Source organism: Diplotaxodon limnothrissa, linkage group LG19 (genome assembly GCF_057381915.1).
Source record: "Diplotaxodon limnothrissa isolate DT_005_m linkage group LG19, D_limnothrissa_male_GT1.1, whole genome shotgun sequence".
NCBI classification, from domain to species: domain Eukaryota; kingdom Metazoa; phylum Chordata; class Actinopteri; order Cichliformes; family Cichlidae; genus Diplotaxodon; species Diplotaxodon limnothrissa.
In genome coordinates this window covers 21,366,981-21,381,620 of record NC_140614.1, presented here as the reverse complement: position 1 = coordinate 21,381,620, position 14,640 = coordinate 21,366,981, and the positions used below count along the sequence as shown (strand labels likewise).

General features: G+C 39.9%; 1 protein-coding gene across 1 annotated transcript in view; it reads left to right on the top strand.

The window, feature by feature from the left end:
* The window catches only part of syne1b (spectrin repeat containing, nuclear envelope 1b), a 74,791-nt gene that overhangs the window by 11,254 nt on the left and 48,897 nt on the right, over window positions 1-14,640 (top strand). Inside the window, exons 5-31 of the mRNA XM_085343113.1 lie at window positions 1,791-1,874; window positions 2,777-2,869; window positions 3,129-3,307; window positions 3,410-3,606; window positions 4,210-4,319; window positions 5,211-5,318; window positions 5,397-5,534; window positions 5,984-6,148; window positions 6,240-6,352; window positions 6,453-6,621; window positions 6,700-6,796; window positions 7,224-7,426; window positions 7,581-7,745; window positions 7,875-8,027; window positions 8,111-8,254; window positions 8,673-8,840; window positions 8,962-9,120; window positions 9,205-9,369; window positions 9,530-9,664; window positions 9,859-10,017; window positions 10,203-10,411; window positions 10,879-10,987; window positions 11,157-11,321; window positions 11,868-12,035; window positions 12,151-12,327; window positions 14,125-14,265; window positions 14,413-14,573. Of these exons, the coding sequence (XP_085199239.1) occupies window positions 1,791-1,874; window positions 2,777-2,869; window positions 3,129-3,307; window positions 3,410-3,606; window positions 4,210-4,319; window positions 5,211-5,318; window positions 5,397-5,534; window positions 5,984-6,148; window positions 6,240-6,352; window positions 6,453-6,621; window positions 6,700-6,796; window positions 7,224-7,426; window positions 7,581-7,745; window positions 7,875-8,027; window positions 8,111-8,254; window positions 8,673-8,840; window positions 8,962-9,120; window positions 9,205-9,369; window positions 9,530-9,664; window positions 9,859-10,017; window positions 10,203-10,411; window positions 10,879-10,987; window positions 11,157-11,321; window positions 11,868-12,035; window positions 12,151-12,327; window positions 14,125-14,265; window positions 14,413-14,573 (4,034 nt within the window). The remainder of the gene's footprint in view (window positions 1-1,790; window positions 1,875-2,776; window positions 2,870-3,128; window positions 3,308-3,409; window positions 3,607-4,209; window positions 4,320-5,210; window positions 5,319-5,396; window positions 5,535-5,983; window positions 6,149-6,239; window positions 6,353-6,452; window positions 6,622-6,699; window positions 6,797-7,223; window positions 7,427-7,580; window positions 7,746-7,874; window positions 8,028-8,110; window positions 8,255-8,672; window positions 8,841-8,961; window positions 9,121-9,204; window positions 9,370-9,529; window positions 9,665-9,858; window positions 10,018-10,202; window positions 10,412-10,878; window positions 10,988-11,156; window positions 11,322-11,867; window positions 12,036-12,150; window positions 12,328-14,124; window positions 14,266-14,412; window positions 14,574-14,640) is intronic.

The window sequence follows — 14,640 nt, the reverse complement described above, 5'->3', positions numbered from 1 at the left end:
ACAGTCCTGTGAAAAACTAATTGCGCTCCATGATGCAGGTGCCTTGTAACACCTTTAGAAGCAATAACTTTGATTGCTTTCTCTATGATTTTATCATCTCTCACTTTGTTGTGAGAACATTTTGGCCCATTCTTTTAATCCTGCTTCAGTTCAGTGAGGGTTGCAGACATTCTGTCTGAAGGTACCACCACAGCATTTTAGTCACCTTGAGGTCAGGACCAGTGCAACACCTTGATGCTTTTATTTTTAAGCCATTCAAGTTGTAGATTCGCAGATATGCTTGAGATCATTGTCCTATGATGGAACCCATTTTCGGTAAAGCTATAGCTGTTGGACAGATGGTTTCACATTTGACTCTAAAATACAGAGGAGTTCATGGCCACTGTACTTCAAAATTAAATACTGTGTTTGTTTTTATGTGATTGTGGGCAGAACTCTTCACTTTGGTCTCGTTTGTGTAAAGAACATTATTCTAAAAGTCTTTTAGGTTGTTCAGATCCAACTTTTCAAACCTAACCTGTGCTGCCATGTTCTCGTCTGACAACCATTCTGAACAAGCCTTATTTGTTTAGTCTTTCTTGAATTGGGCCTGTAGATTCTGAGTTGTAGCTCTTGGATGTTCTGGGATTTCTCCGAGGATTGCATGGTTTGACCTTGGGCTGAATTTGCAGGGAAGTCCACTTCTGGGAAGTTCTGCATGTTTTCCACTTGCAAAAAAACTTTCTCATTGTGTAATGATGGACTTCAAATTGCTTCAAAATAGCCTTATAACCCTTCTCAGACTAATGTTCAGCAACAATTGCTTCTCTTATGTAGTTATTAATGTTTTCCTCCTTGACATTGTATTAACACGCATCTGAATGCTCCAGACCTGCAACCTGCCAAAATATGTGCTTTTACTGGGGTGGTCACACTTGCTGATAATCAGTTAATAAAGTGGATTTGATTAGCAGCAATTGACTGCTACTTACCTTGTAATTAATATGGAACCACTAAGCGTGTACTTAGGATTTTACAGGACCATACAGTATGTGGGGTTTTAATGTTAATGTTCTATTCTGTTAAATGAAGATGCTAGCAAAACCTACGTAATGATTTATTTTGTCCTGTGTTTAAAGCAACAAGCAAATCTAGTAGTATATACTATACTGTAAACTTAGACAACTAAGTTTCATTGAAAAGGTAAACATTTAGTCGTGGATTACTGTACAAGGACTTAATTTTGATCTCAGCCTCCCCGCTGTGAGGAGCTGTTAGTACTACAGTGCCGCTATTTCACTCTCTCCTGACACAGAAATACAGAAACACACACACACGCGCTGACCCAGATTCTGTTTTGCAAGTTCTGATTAGACCTGTCTTGATACAGACTTCCATGTCATCTGTAAAGCTGTTGGTTGGCAAATGAGTCATTCACTCTTTTCATGGTGAACAGTGTTTGAGGATTTCACTTACCGCTTTGGTCGTATTAGATCAGCCAAGATTTTAATATAGACAGATATGATTGGTTCTAACTCATGCTTTAAAGCTTGGGATTGTACTTTTTTTTCTCAAAGCAACTTTGGCACTCTGCTGTTAATTTATATACGAAAAGTCCTGCTAATTCTCACAGACCACTCCCTGTGTGTTACAGTGAGTCAGGGGTAGCTGCAAACAAACACAGCTTTTGTGGGATTAATAAAGTTATCTGAATCTGAATTTTACAAATTAGATGGCAGATGGTTGGATGAAGATATCCTTAACTTTAATGAGCTAGCTAAATTTTGACTTTCTGTCCTTTCTGTCTTAAGCCTCGTGAGCAAGGCCGCCAGCTGAAGAGGATCCACTGGGTTTCCAACATCGGCACTGCACTCAAATTCCTCGAAGGCAGGAAGGTAAGCATGCAGTCATAATGACAATTTGACCTTTCACAGTAAATTTTGTCAAGTATTTTTCTTCCACAACTGAATATAATACTTGAAATATGTGACATGTCTTCAAGAAGTCAAGGTATGGCTAATAACCCCCGAGAAAAAGCTTTTGATTGGCTATTTGGTTAGTATGCATGAGGTAGCTGTCGGTAGAAAATGCACTACGTTTAGAGAAGCAGGAAACGGGACTTCTTGATTACATAAGCCATCTCTAAATCTCTTGGCTCTGTTGAAGCCTGTGTCCCACTTTCATTGGAGTTCCCTCAGGACTGAGACTTCTATTGTTGTGATCTCTCTCCCATCACGTGTGGCTTCAGTCTGTGTATCGAGGATCACCGGTCAGTCGCCAGTAAACGCCCTGTGTGATCATATGCTGTATGCATCCTTTTCTTTTGATGCACGATGTAGACTATGCAATGCTTGGATACAATCATTTGTTTTCTATAAATGTAGCCATTAAGCTTTTCTACTGATGTGTGTTTAAAGCATTTTGACTACACCACTGATTACTGGTATGTTTGGCTCCCTAAATTCCAAAAGCAGAGATGCGAACATGACAAATTGTAGCAGTTCTTCAATGCAGGGTTTGAAACGCTGTGTTGCATCTGCTTTCGCTTTAACCTTTAGTTGAATACTTTTCTTTTGTTCATCTGGTTGACTCTTCATTGTGGCTGTTTGTGCCTTCTGCCAGTGACAATACTTAACTGCATCAAAGACGTGGCTTTGATGACTTTGAACAAAAAAAGCTTGCAGATTTCTTTGGACTGTGTAACTGAAAGGGTTCCTTTGGGTTGAACGTCTCACTTCTAGACTGCCTGAATATGACTTAACTCTCATAATAACCTTTCGCTTGGCTTTTGTTTCAGATCAAACTTGTTAACATTCATGCAACTGACATCGCAGATGGCCGACCATCAATTGTCCTTGGGTTGATATGGACTATTATCCTCTACTTCCAGGTAATACTTCATCTCTCTTTAAATCCCAAAAGTTTTATTACATTGTCTCTCTCCAAGGTGAGTTGCTCTCCTGCAAGTAACACCCTCTGATCATTTTTTATGGTCAACATTTAATGTATTGCTAATCTTTATGCTGTCTAACCTTTACAAAGTATGTAAGTCAAGCAGCTTAAAGGTGATGTTAAAAATTACAGATGCAGGGAAATCTCAAGACATGCTGCCATGTTCTCCTTGTTTTCTCTTCTTTTCTCTCAACTAGATTGAAGAGCTAACCAGTAACCTGCCAGCCCTTCAGGCTCTATCCAACAGCAACTCTTCTGTGGAGAGTATTACCAGCTCTGGAACAGGAAGCCCTCCAATGAAGAGAAAGGTGGTCAACAAATTTAAGGGCAATGCCAAGAAGGCACTGCTCCAATGGGTGCAGTGTACAGCAGCCAAGTATGTCACTTTAAAAATCATCATCATGATATATATCATATCGGAAAGGTTCGTGTATGCAAAGTCTGCAAAATGAACATTTTCACATTTTTCTTTTTTAAGGAATTTTGGAATTGAGGTGAAGGACTTTGGTCCCAGTTGGCGTGATGGCGTTGCATTCCAGTCAGTGGTGCACGCCATCAGACCTGACCTGGTGGACATGGAGGTGGTACGGCGAAGAAGCAACAGGGAGAATTTGGAGGAGGCCTTTTCACTCGCAGAAAACGAGTTGGGCATTCCCCGTCTGCTGGATCCAGAAGGTGTCCTTGACCTTTTCAACAGCTCGCATTAATTATTCCAGAGTTGCAGGCTATTCTTGCAAAGTGGTATTGAGCATGCATGCTTAACTGTTGAGTGTATGTTTGCTAGTGTTTTAGCACAGGAAATTGTGCTGCTAAGTTGTGTGGTGGAAAATACCACCTTACAGAGGATTAATATTCTGTGCTATCTGTAGCTCTGAGTTTCAGTCTGTGTAGAAGCAGTCTGCAGCAGCTCTGCAGTCCTGTCTTCTGTAGCAGAGTCGTGATGCTTTATTGCAGCTACACATTGAAATGCCTTTGCTTTTACAGGAGCTTGACCCCGTTTTCTAGAAACATCAGGTCAAGGATGGAAATGAAAAAGACATGTATAATTAGCCGGCAGGCCTTGGGAGAGTTATCCTAAGGACACAAAGTATTTATGTGCCATACTGACTTAATACCAAAAGTAATGACTATGTCAGATATCCTCCTCATCATAGCACATTTTACCTTTAATACTGACAGGATTATTAAACGTCTCAATATATTTGCATCCATTTTTAATATGATTCTTTTTGTATTCTTTCAACAAGTGCAGTGGACAATGTTTATGTTAATCTGCAGATGTGGACGTAGACAAGCCAGACGAGAAATCCATCATGACATACGTGGCGCAGTTTCTGAAGCACTATCCGAACCCCCATCATTCTGAGACTGACGGTCAGCAAGATGAGGTAGCTAACCCTAAATTTATCATTTATTTTTCAAGTGTATGTAGGCAGTGATAGTTTGGGGTAAAATGGGGATTAGAATGAATGTGTAACTACATACGTTACTACATTTAAATTTGTACTTAGTGCCTACAGTTTTTCCAAAAACTGCCGACATACAGAGAACAGTCCATACTTAATGAAAGTTGCTTCATCTGCTGCTGAGCAAAAGTTTTGAATAGCTGTGTCTGCTTATATGTGATTCTTGTCATTTTATCACATAAAGCTTAAGTGAGATAAAGCAATCATTGCATGATCACAGCATAAATATAATCATCAATATAGTTTTCCATCAACATGGGCTCATTTAATTTCGTTCTTTAATTTATTTTTTGTGCACATTAAGCTGCTTCTTGGCTCAATTCCAACTTTTGCACTGTCAGTGCCAGTGCTCCAGGTGAGCGTTCAGGTCACGGCGCTGCATGCTTCCTGTTTGGAGTGAATGTCCACCTCGATCTTGTTCCATTTTCTATCCACTTTATTTCTTTTTCCCTTGCTGTTCTAATGCTTTTATCACATATTTGCATCTCTCCGCTTTCCTGGATAGTTTGGTCCCCAAGATATAGAGCAAATGCTTGAGGTATGTTCAACTTAAAAGACTAAATCAGAGTTTCTAACAAGATACTGTCTGTACACCCTTTTCTTCTACCTTAACTTTTAAAACTATTTACCGTAGTCCTTAAATGTAGAGGTTGTGTTTGCGTGTGGGTCTCTTTGCAAGTTGAGTCTTGAGTCTAATCTTTAACTGTGTGTGTTCGGCATGTCATTTTTACTTGAGATTCCCATTGGCCTGCTTATAATGAAAGAGATTAGGTCTGTTCCCAATCTAAGCTGTATGTGTGCTGATTGTGACAGAGAGAGGAGCGGAAGATGCTGAGAGAACTAAAGGTGTTTTTAGATCAGCTGGAGAGAGATGTGCTCCGGGCCCAAGGAACAGAGGGAAGCCTTGCTGACAAGTACCAGGTTAGTGAGGTGTGGCAAATGGACTGTAGCATTCTTCTTTGGAAAACTCATTTAGCAATGTGTGTCTCCTTTTTTTAGGCATTTAAGAACTTCCGTGTCCAGTATGAAATGAAGAAAAAGCAGACAGATCCACTCTTACAGCCAGTCCAAAAGGATGGCAAGCTCTCTGTGGATCAAGCTCTGGTCAAGCAGGCCTGGGACCGTGTGTCTACCAGGGTAATTGTACTGCATGAATAATTCATTATGGGCCACATAGACAGCAGGAAAATTTGTGATAATTAACCACACATGAATTAAATAAAACCTGATGATTAGCAATAATCATTCTTTTTTAGTTGTTGTCCTTTTCTTGGCTAAAAAGATTGGATTGATGCACTGGAGGCTCTGAGAAACACCAGTCAGGGTTCATCTATTTACTCGTTGCCAATGAAAGTTCAGTGGGGTGCAAGCGGTTTGTTCAGAGGGGGAGGAGATGGGAACAGAGGCGATTTTGTTCACGGGGTGGTCTACTCCTCGAGACCTCCACAGCTTGTCTAGACTTGCATAACACTCTTTTGTGGCCTGATTGCTTGTGACCATGTGGAAATGTTATGCCCAGCATAGCCTCCTGTACGGTGGGATCTTGCTTTGGTAGAGTGGTTTTGTTTAATGAGTGTCAATTGCAGCTGCTCGACTGGCACATCCATCTGGACAAGTCCCTGCCTGGGCCTCTGGGAGTGATTGGCGCCTGGCTGCACAGAGCCGAGATGGCTCTGAGAGAGGACATTCCCATCCAACATGCTCATGAGGAGACAGCCAATGTTCTTCACAGAAAACTAGAGCAGCATAAGGTAGCATAGCTTACCTTTTAGCCTTTACGTGTTGTGGGGTTAACTTTGTTTTGGACGGTATGAAGAAACAGGCGCTTGTTTAATTTTGCAGGAGGTATTGAAAAGCTTGGAGTCCCACAGGCAAACCTTTCAGCAGATCCACAGGGACAGATCGGTGAATGGGGTACCTGTCCCACCTGAGCAGCTCCAGGATATGGCAGAACGGTAAGATCTTTGTCAGGATAAGTGCATTTTTCTTTACCGTTTCATGATTTCTTTTTTTGCACTTTTCAAAATAATAACAGACCATTTGTTTAATTTGCAGGTTCAACTTTGTGTCTACATCATCACACGCTCACTTGATTAAGCTGGAATTCTGGGAAATGAAGTATCGACTGATGGCATTTCTTATGTTGGCTGAATCAAAACTCAAGTCGTGGATCATTAAATACGGCCGACGGGATTCAGTTGAACTCCTCTTGCAAAGCTACCTTGTAAGTTGAAATCATAGGAATTGTAGTCTGGGTTTTTAAAAGACATCAAACCAACGAGCGTTTCTCTTTCTGTTTCAGACATTCGTTGAAGGCCACAGATTTTTTGAGCAGTATGAGACAATCTTCACAGGTCTCAAGCAAGCTGCAGAGGTTTATGTTAAATCTGACAGTTCAAGTAAGTCTCTTTGCATTTTTATTTCTAAGCTGCTTTTTTATTTGTGCATACTATATGCAAGTGTTTTAATTTGGGCTTCTAGTAAACAGACTTACTGTTGATTTCACGTTACAGGGTCTAAGACCTGTAACAGAGGTAAGTCCAAAAACAGTCCAAACTTTGCCTGATCCTGAGCCATTTCTGTCTGCAAATAGGGGGCTGCACTTCTCGTTTCTCTCTCTTTAAAATCCCCAAACTATGAAATCATGCATAATGCATGCAGTAACAATAATTTGAATGCTTTTTTAGCATGATTTTTCTGACCTAACACACCAGCATCAACCATGAGGCCAAATCATCAGCGGACATAATCAAATGCTTTGTATACAGGTGGCAACCATGTAGATTTTGGTTTAACTGAACTACTGTTTCTATTCTCTGTTTTAAGTTGATGAAGCAGAGGGGGTGAGTAAATTCCTCAGTGATACCACAGCTCAGTGGAAGAACCTGGCTTTGGAGGTGCGCAGTGTACGGAGCATGCTGGAGGAGGTGATCGCTAACTGGGAGAAGTACAGCAGCACAGTGGCAGCTCTGCAGGCTTGGCTAGAGGATGCAGAGCAGATGCTCAGCCAGTCAGAGAATGCCAAACGTGTAAGTGCATTCAGATAATAGAAAAAACAATATTTTCTGTACAATTTATGTTGATTTTTTAAAAACATGAATAGAAAGAAAAGCATATTTTTCTCTTTGGCCAAGGAGTGTACAGTTAAAGTTGTGTTGCCTTTTGTATTTTTCTTTGTTACAGGACTTTTTCAGAAACTTCTCCCACTGGATCCAGCAGCACATGGACATGAACGATGCCGGGAACTTTCTCATTGAGACGTGTGACGATACGGTCTCACGGGATCTAAAGCAGCAACTTCTGCTGCTGAACGGGAGATGGAGGGAACTGTTTGTTAAAGTCAAACATGTAAATGCAACACACTTTGGAACAACACATTCACCACCAAAAAATATCGAATTGTACTTATTATCCAAACAGCTGCAAGTTTTAACGATTTGGACAAAAATATTGTGGTATCTTTTATTTCACTTGCAGTATGCAAGAGCGGATGAGGTGGATAAATTGAGGCAAGACTACCAAGACGGGATTAATACACTGAAGATGTTCATGGATGCAACCAATGAGAAGATGACAGCTCCTATCCAAGTATCTTTTCTAAATTGCAGAGCCTTTGTCCAAGATGTTGAGGTAAATCTGCTTTCTCAACTTAGATAAATCCTTATGTATTCTCTATTATATGATATATCATAATTTTTTTCAACTTCCTCTAGGAAATTAAGCACAAATTGCCAGCTATGGAAGCAGCTTGTAAGGCAGCAAGCCGCACAGCTCAGCTGTTAACCAAAGACACTCCACAAGAGGAAGTTTCACAGATGATGACTGTGATGGCTTCAATCAAAGAGCAGCTGAGTAACGTGTGTACAAGTCTATATAGATTACATGGCCTTACTTTAATGTGTGATTAAAATAGAAATCCTGCTGCTTAACACCACTGCATCTTACTTACTTTATTAGCTTTTTTGCACTACTTTGTATTCCTGAGCAAAGGAGGTCTTTAAATGAAATCCAAGCTGTGAGATTTAACCTCTTAGATTTTCTAGCCCATGGTTTATTAAAATTAAATCAAGAACTGCCACTTCCTACAACATCAAATGTACCATTTTTATTAAGAAAATAAAAGCTAAACTGCTTTTTTACTCTAATAGAACATTTTGTTTTTACATACTGACATTTTTTAAAAAAAATCATAATGGATGGATAACCTGTATTGAACTTAAGGATAATGAAGTTTCTTATGATGAAATATTATTACCATTTCTCTCCTCCAATCAGATACGGGAGAGATGTTTGCCTCTGCTTCGGGAGTCTCAATCGCTTTTACCTCCACTGGAGGAAATGGAGAAGAATATCACAGGCTTCTACCAAGCTCTGGAGAAGGCTAGTCATATCACCAGCACCACCGACTTGGAGGGACCAGTAGACTTTAAACAGAAATGCCAGGTGAGTAACTGTGAAATACACTGAGGCATTTTAGTAGTTCGGATTTCGAGCAGATTTATGTATGTTTTAGCCTAAACTAACTAACCTAAGCTAACACCCTACCTGTCATTTAATTCTACAGGAACTGGCAACCTTCACACATAGCTGTAAGAAGTGTCTGACAGTAATAGAGAAAGACCACCAGACCATCCAGAAAATAATGAACAGTAGTAAAACCCTCGAGCATATGGATATGGGTCTACTGCAGAAACGGGTAGCAGACCTGCAGACCTCATCACAGGTAAACATCAAGACCTGCTGTCTTCTCCACCGTAATCAGTGACTGAATTATTTTAGCACTAAAAATGATTTGTTTTGTGCCTAGAACTTGATTAAAGAGTCCACAGAGTGGAGAAAACATGTGGAGGCCAACAGCAGTCTAATGAAGAGATTTGATGAGTCACGGATAGAGCTGGAGAAGGTTCTTAAAATGGCACAGAACTTTCTGACAGAAAGAGGCAACCCAGAAGAGCTGCTGAAGAAACACACTGTGAGTGTACTTTGCCAGATTCAGATGTTTTAGATCGTTCATATCAGTTTATGACAGTATACACGGTATTGAATCCCAGTGCAGTAACATGTACAACAATGAAACAAAGTATAGTCTGTGCAAAGTGTTAAACATGATGAGCAGTTATGGGTTTTTTCAGGAGTTCTTTGGACAGCTCGACCAGCGGGTCTTGAACACTTTCCTGAAAGCTTGTGATGAGCTGACAGACATTTTGCCGGAGCAGGAGCAGCAGTCACTGCAGGAAACAGTTAGAAAGCTGCATAAACACTGGAAGGTTGGTGTCAAGGATGTTTAATCCATTAATTTAAAATGTTTTCAATCTCAATATGACTTTTATAAGATAGTAGGAAATTCTTAAAATGTACTGGAATGACTGAAACTCTCTCTGCAGCTTTTCAAAAAGTTGGTGCAAACAAACTGTGCTGCTCAGAGTCTGACAGCTTTGCTGTTGTCTTTCTCCTTTTTCAGGATATACAGACAGATGCTCCCTTTCATCTCCTGCATCTGAAGGTGGAGGTGGAAAGAAGCAAGCTGATGTTGTCACTGCAAGAGTGCCAGGCAGAGCTGACCAGGGAAAACCGCCACCTGGCTAGCATGGGGAGCGAAAGGCTCATTAAGGAGCACAGGGTAAGCACAGTGTAGATGGCTGGCTGGCCTGGTTACATGTATTGATTAACTCAGTGTGAATCAATTCACTGCCTCGCACAGTAAGTGTGTCAAGAGCTGAAGCTCTTTCCTGTCACCCAGCTTAGCAGCATTTTGTTTTGCCTTGGATTTACATGCATTTTCTGCTTTATATAAATGGCCTTCAGGCCTTCTTTAGGGAAAAGGGTCCACAGTCTATATGTGAGAAAAGGCTGCAGCTGATGGAGGAACTTTGTCAAAAACTCCCCGAGGGTGACCTGGCTCACCAGACCTTGGAGACGGCAAGAAAGGACTTTGCTGAGGTCCGGGAGGAGATTGAGAACACTCACCAGAAGCTAATGCAGCACCAAGATAAATGGAAGGAGTACAACAAAAGGTGCAATAATGTTATAAAATTAGTCATTATGATTCATTTCTTTCAGTGTAAACACTTTCTGTAAATGTCACATACGCACATACTTTAGAATTTAACCTCGTGTTTTGTGGCGCTGCAGCAATAAAACTGTGTGTTTGTCATTGCCGTGCAGTGCCACACATTCCTGGCATACCCGATGTAATCATGTTAACATTTTTTCATTCACTTGAGAAAAAGAACAGTAGTTGTAGCAGTTACGAGTGTATTCAGTTTTTGGTGCAAAGATCACAGATTCCAAATTATGTCCATCCATCCATTCTTCTCCACTTATCTTTATCAGGGTCACGGGGGGCTGGAGTCTATCCCAGCTTCCATAGTGCATCTGATATTTAATTATATATATATATTTTTAGAGAAGTACTCATTTTCTGTATGAATTTAAAGTGCTGTTCAAGGTTTTCATGAGATTTGTTTTTGGTGTCAAACAGATACGCTGAACTTTCCTGTTGGCTTATATCTAAAGAAAGCCAACTAAGGATGCTGAGAAATCGAGCTAATGACCCCAATAAATATGGCACGGTGAAGGCTACCATAACGGTGAGTTAGTCCTCTTCCTAAAGTCCAAACTGTTTACTTCCTTTCCCACTTTCTTCTGTGGTGTGTCACATCTTCTCAGTGTCGTGTCTGAAGCTGTTACTGTATAAACACTCCGGGTCAGGTGACTCTTGTCCACACGGGTCGTATCACACTCTGTTGTTGTGTGCAGGAGCTGAGGAATGATGCAGAGCTACAGGAGGGGAATCTTGGCTGGCTGAAAAGCCGTATGGCTGTACTGATTGAAATCTGTGCTGACAGCGATGCCCAGAGGCAAGGAAGTGCACTGAGCAAGCTCTCCACTGATTTTAAGGGTCTTCTCGCTTCTCTGTTAGAGGTAAGTGATGTTCTCACATGTTTTTATCTTAAGGTGCCAAAAACAATTAAAATACCATACAGTAAAAATAAACTGTGAATACAGATATAGTATGAAGAGTGTGAAACTCATTTTAGTTAACTTGCCACATGCAACCCAGTTTGAGTTGGACCTACTAGTCTTTAACAAACCAGTAATTTATTCAAAAATTAGGCACAAATACTTCGTATGTAGATCTAAATCACAGTCATATTTTACTTTTTAACAGAAAAACAGTTAAAATTGGGATGATAAATGATTTCCCTCCAATTTTAAGATATAAATTTTCATGCTGTGCAGTCATCCTCTTGACAGGATGGCTCTGGCCTGTGGACCATATAAGTGAGACCACTGAATTTTATCAAAATATCTCTCATCAGCTACAGTCTAAGATATGAGTTATTAAATATTGTTACAGTTGACATCATGAAACTGACATTTTCCAGCCAACAGAAGCAGACAATAGCAATATCCAAGCGTAAGTATTGTTTGTGACAGCGTTGCGTTTTCTCTGATGTCTTTAATCAGGCTGAGAAGATGGTGCTGGCTGTTGGGGATTGTGTACAATTCAGAGAAGAGGTACAAACTACACTGGAAGACCTGCTTCAGGGGCAGAAAGAGGCTCAGGCTGAGGTTACTAAAATACTGGACTGCTCAACTGCTAGAGAAGCCCAACAGATGCTGCTTGTTCATCAGGTATCCTTAGACCAAACAAATAATTCCACATTACCGTGCTTTGGATTTTGTTTTTGCTTGATTTTCTTATTGAATTTGACTCTGATAACCAAACAATTTTAATGTTTCCCAATAGCAACTATTAAAACGCCTGAAACTAAAGAGGAAGGATGTTCAGCACCTTTTCACCAGAGGCCAGCAACTCCAGGCTGAGGAAGGATTGGGGGAGACTCTGCAGCAGGACCTGCAGAGTTTAGAGAACACACTTAGCAAAATGGAACAGAATATGGATTCACAGGAGCAAAGCCTTGAGGTGAGCAGTGTTTAAGACTGATCTGAAAGCAACGAAAGCTATTGATACACTGATACACTGGCTAAAGTGATGAAACAGTGTTTTTGATGCATGCTTCTTCACCCACTAAAGTCATAAAGTTCTTTTTGTGACACTGTGCTCTGAATAATTCTGGTGAAATGAGCATATGGTGTGAAAAGTTATTCCCAGGATCTGAGCTTAATCCTGGTGTAGTGATCAATTTAGCAATTGTATTATTCAATTCAATTTAATTCAATTTAATTCGATTCAATTTGTATAACCTAGTATAAGTATAAGTAAGGGTTTTACGCCCATAAAACCATATTAAGAAATATTTGGGGGAGGAGAAGGAGGAAGTAAAAAAATGGATTTTATATGCAAGTAAGAGTATTTTAAAATTAACTCTGTAAGAAACTGGAAGCCAATGTAGCCCTGCTAAAACTGGAATGATTTGTTTTTGTTCATTACCTTCATATTTCATATAGTTCTAGATAAGTTGCAGTCTACTGAGAAGGTGTTTTTCAGAGTCATGGCAGGAAACTTCGTACTTTGGCGATAATCCTAAGATGGAAGAATGGTGGAACCAATAATGGTTCAAACCAGAATCTAAAATAAAGCCCAAGACTTTTAATTTGTGGCTGTACTACGTCAGGTGATGTCCCCAACTCATGAAAAGGCAGATCATGTTTGGTTTTAGGGCCAATTTAAAAAAGAAAATTCCAGTTTGTTTCTATTAAGTTTTAAGGCGTTTATAGTCATCAATTTGTTAATGTCAAGTGCTAATGAGATGAGTAGATCAAACATATATCTGTGTATCATCTGCGTAACTACGGTAATGAATGTTATCATATCACGTAAGGTTGCCAAGTGGAAGCACGCATTATCGCTCCACTGCTTTGCTCTCATATTATTTTGTTAAAGTGTGAGTCAAAGTCAAAGTAAACTTTATTGCGTAAGAAGTTTTTTCTGATGATAGTCAAATTGTTCATTTTCTCTCTGCTCTAACTGACTCTCTACTCTTGCGTAGTCCTCAGTATTGCTCAGTTCAGCATCTGTTGTTGTGAAGTTTGAGGCCTTTTTTATTTCTAAGCTTACTTTTATTCACAGTGCTTCCCCTTTATGTGTTTTTATATTGTTTTGCATGTTTACTCTCTCCAGGACTCTGACACAGTTACATTATACTATATATTATATAAGCTAATGTGTGTTGCTGCGTATAAATAAATGAATGAAGTAAGTAAAGGAAAATGTTATGTATAGAGGATTGAAAGGTCTGACTGATATTTTCTAATGGAGTACTGTTCTTTGAGAAGCATTACAGCTCTAAGGATGCCTCGCTGCAGTGAGTCAGATATGTTATTCTTAATGGTGCTGCTATTTGTGAGATGAGGGGTTAGTGTTGAAATGGAAATTTAAGTTCAGCCTTTTTTATGCTAGCGGTTATACTGATAATCAGTAATGTAAACACTGATGAATTTAATGTTTGTGCAGTTGCTGCCTTGTATGGTGTGGTTTTTGTCAAGTGTTAGCAGTGCTGACTCATCACCCCTGCTAATAGGTGCAGACGCTATGGTGTCATTTGCATACATAATAGTCATACCGAGCAGGTTTGGTATAGTGCCGTGTCATTGTGTTCTGTTAGTGTGATCTTTACGTGTTTTTTCTGCCACTGGGGGATGATTATTATCTTGCAACAACATTTAAATATGAAGGTTTGATAACAGCACTAAACACAATGAATGGATCTAAAAATAATGCTGATCTGACCTTAATGAGTTTGACGATTGTCATTCCCAGGTCACACTGGCAGCCTGGCAGGAGTTTGACAGCCAACAGGAAGCAGTTCATGAGTTTGTTAACAAAGCACGCTCAACAATGGAGAGAGACCTGAACTTCAGCAGTCCAGAAAGTCTGGCAGTTGAACTTGATCAGGCCAGAGTAAGTCTTCTTTTTTAAGTTAAAAAACCAAACAAATAAACAAAACCAAAAAATATCTTTTGGTTGACTCTTAACATTTAAACTGAAAGGTATGGGTTAGATAAATACTGTAGAAAACTATACTAAATGTTGCCATTTTGTGAGCAGGTGCTGCTGAAGCAATGTGAAGCAAAGGCCTTACATATGAACACATTGCTGAAGAGATCAGCAGAAATCCAGCTGGGCCCCAAAAACAAGACTCTGCTTTTACAGCAAGCCCGCTCTCTCAGCGAACAAGTGGATAAAGTAGAGTCTGGGCTGAAAAAAGAGTAAGAAAATAGATTCATTGATTAAAGCTTTTATTTTGTTCGGAAACACACATACGCATACACACAT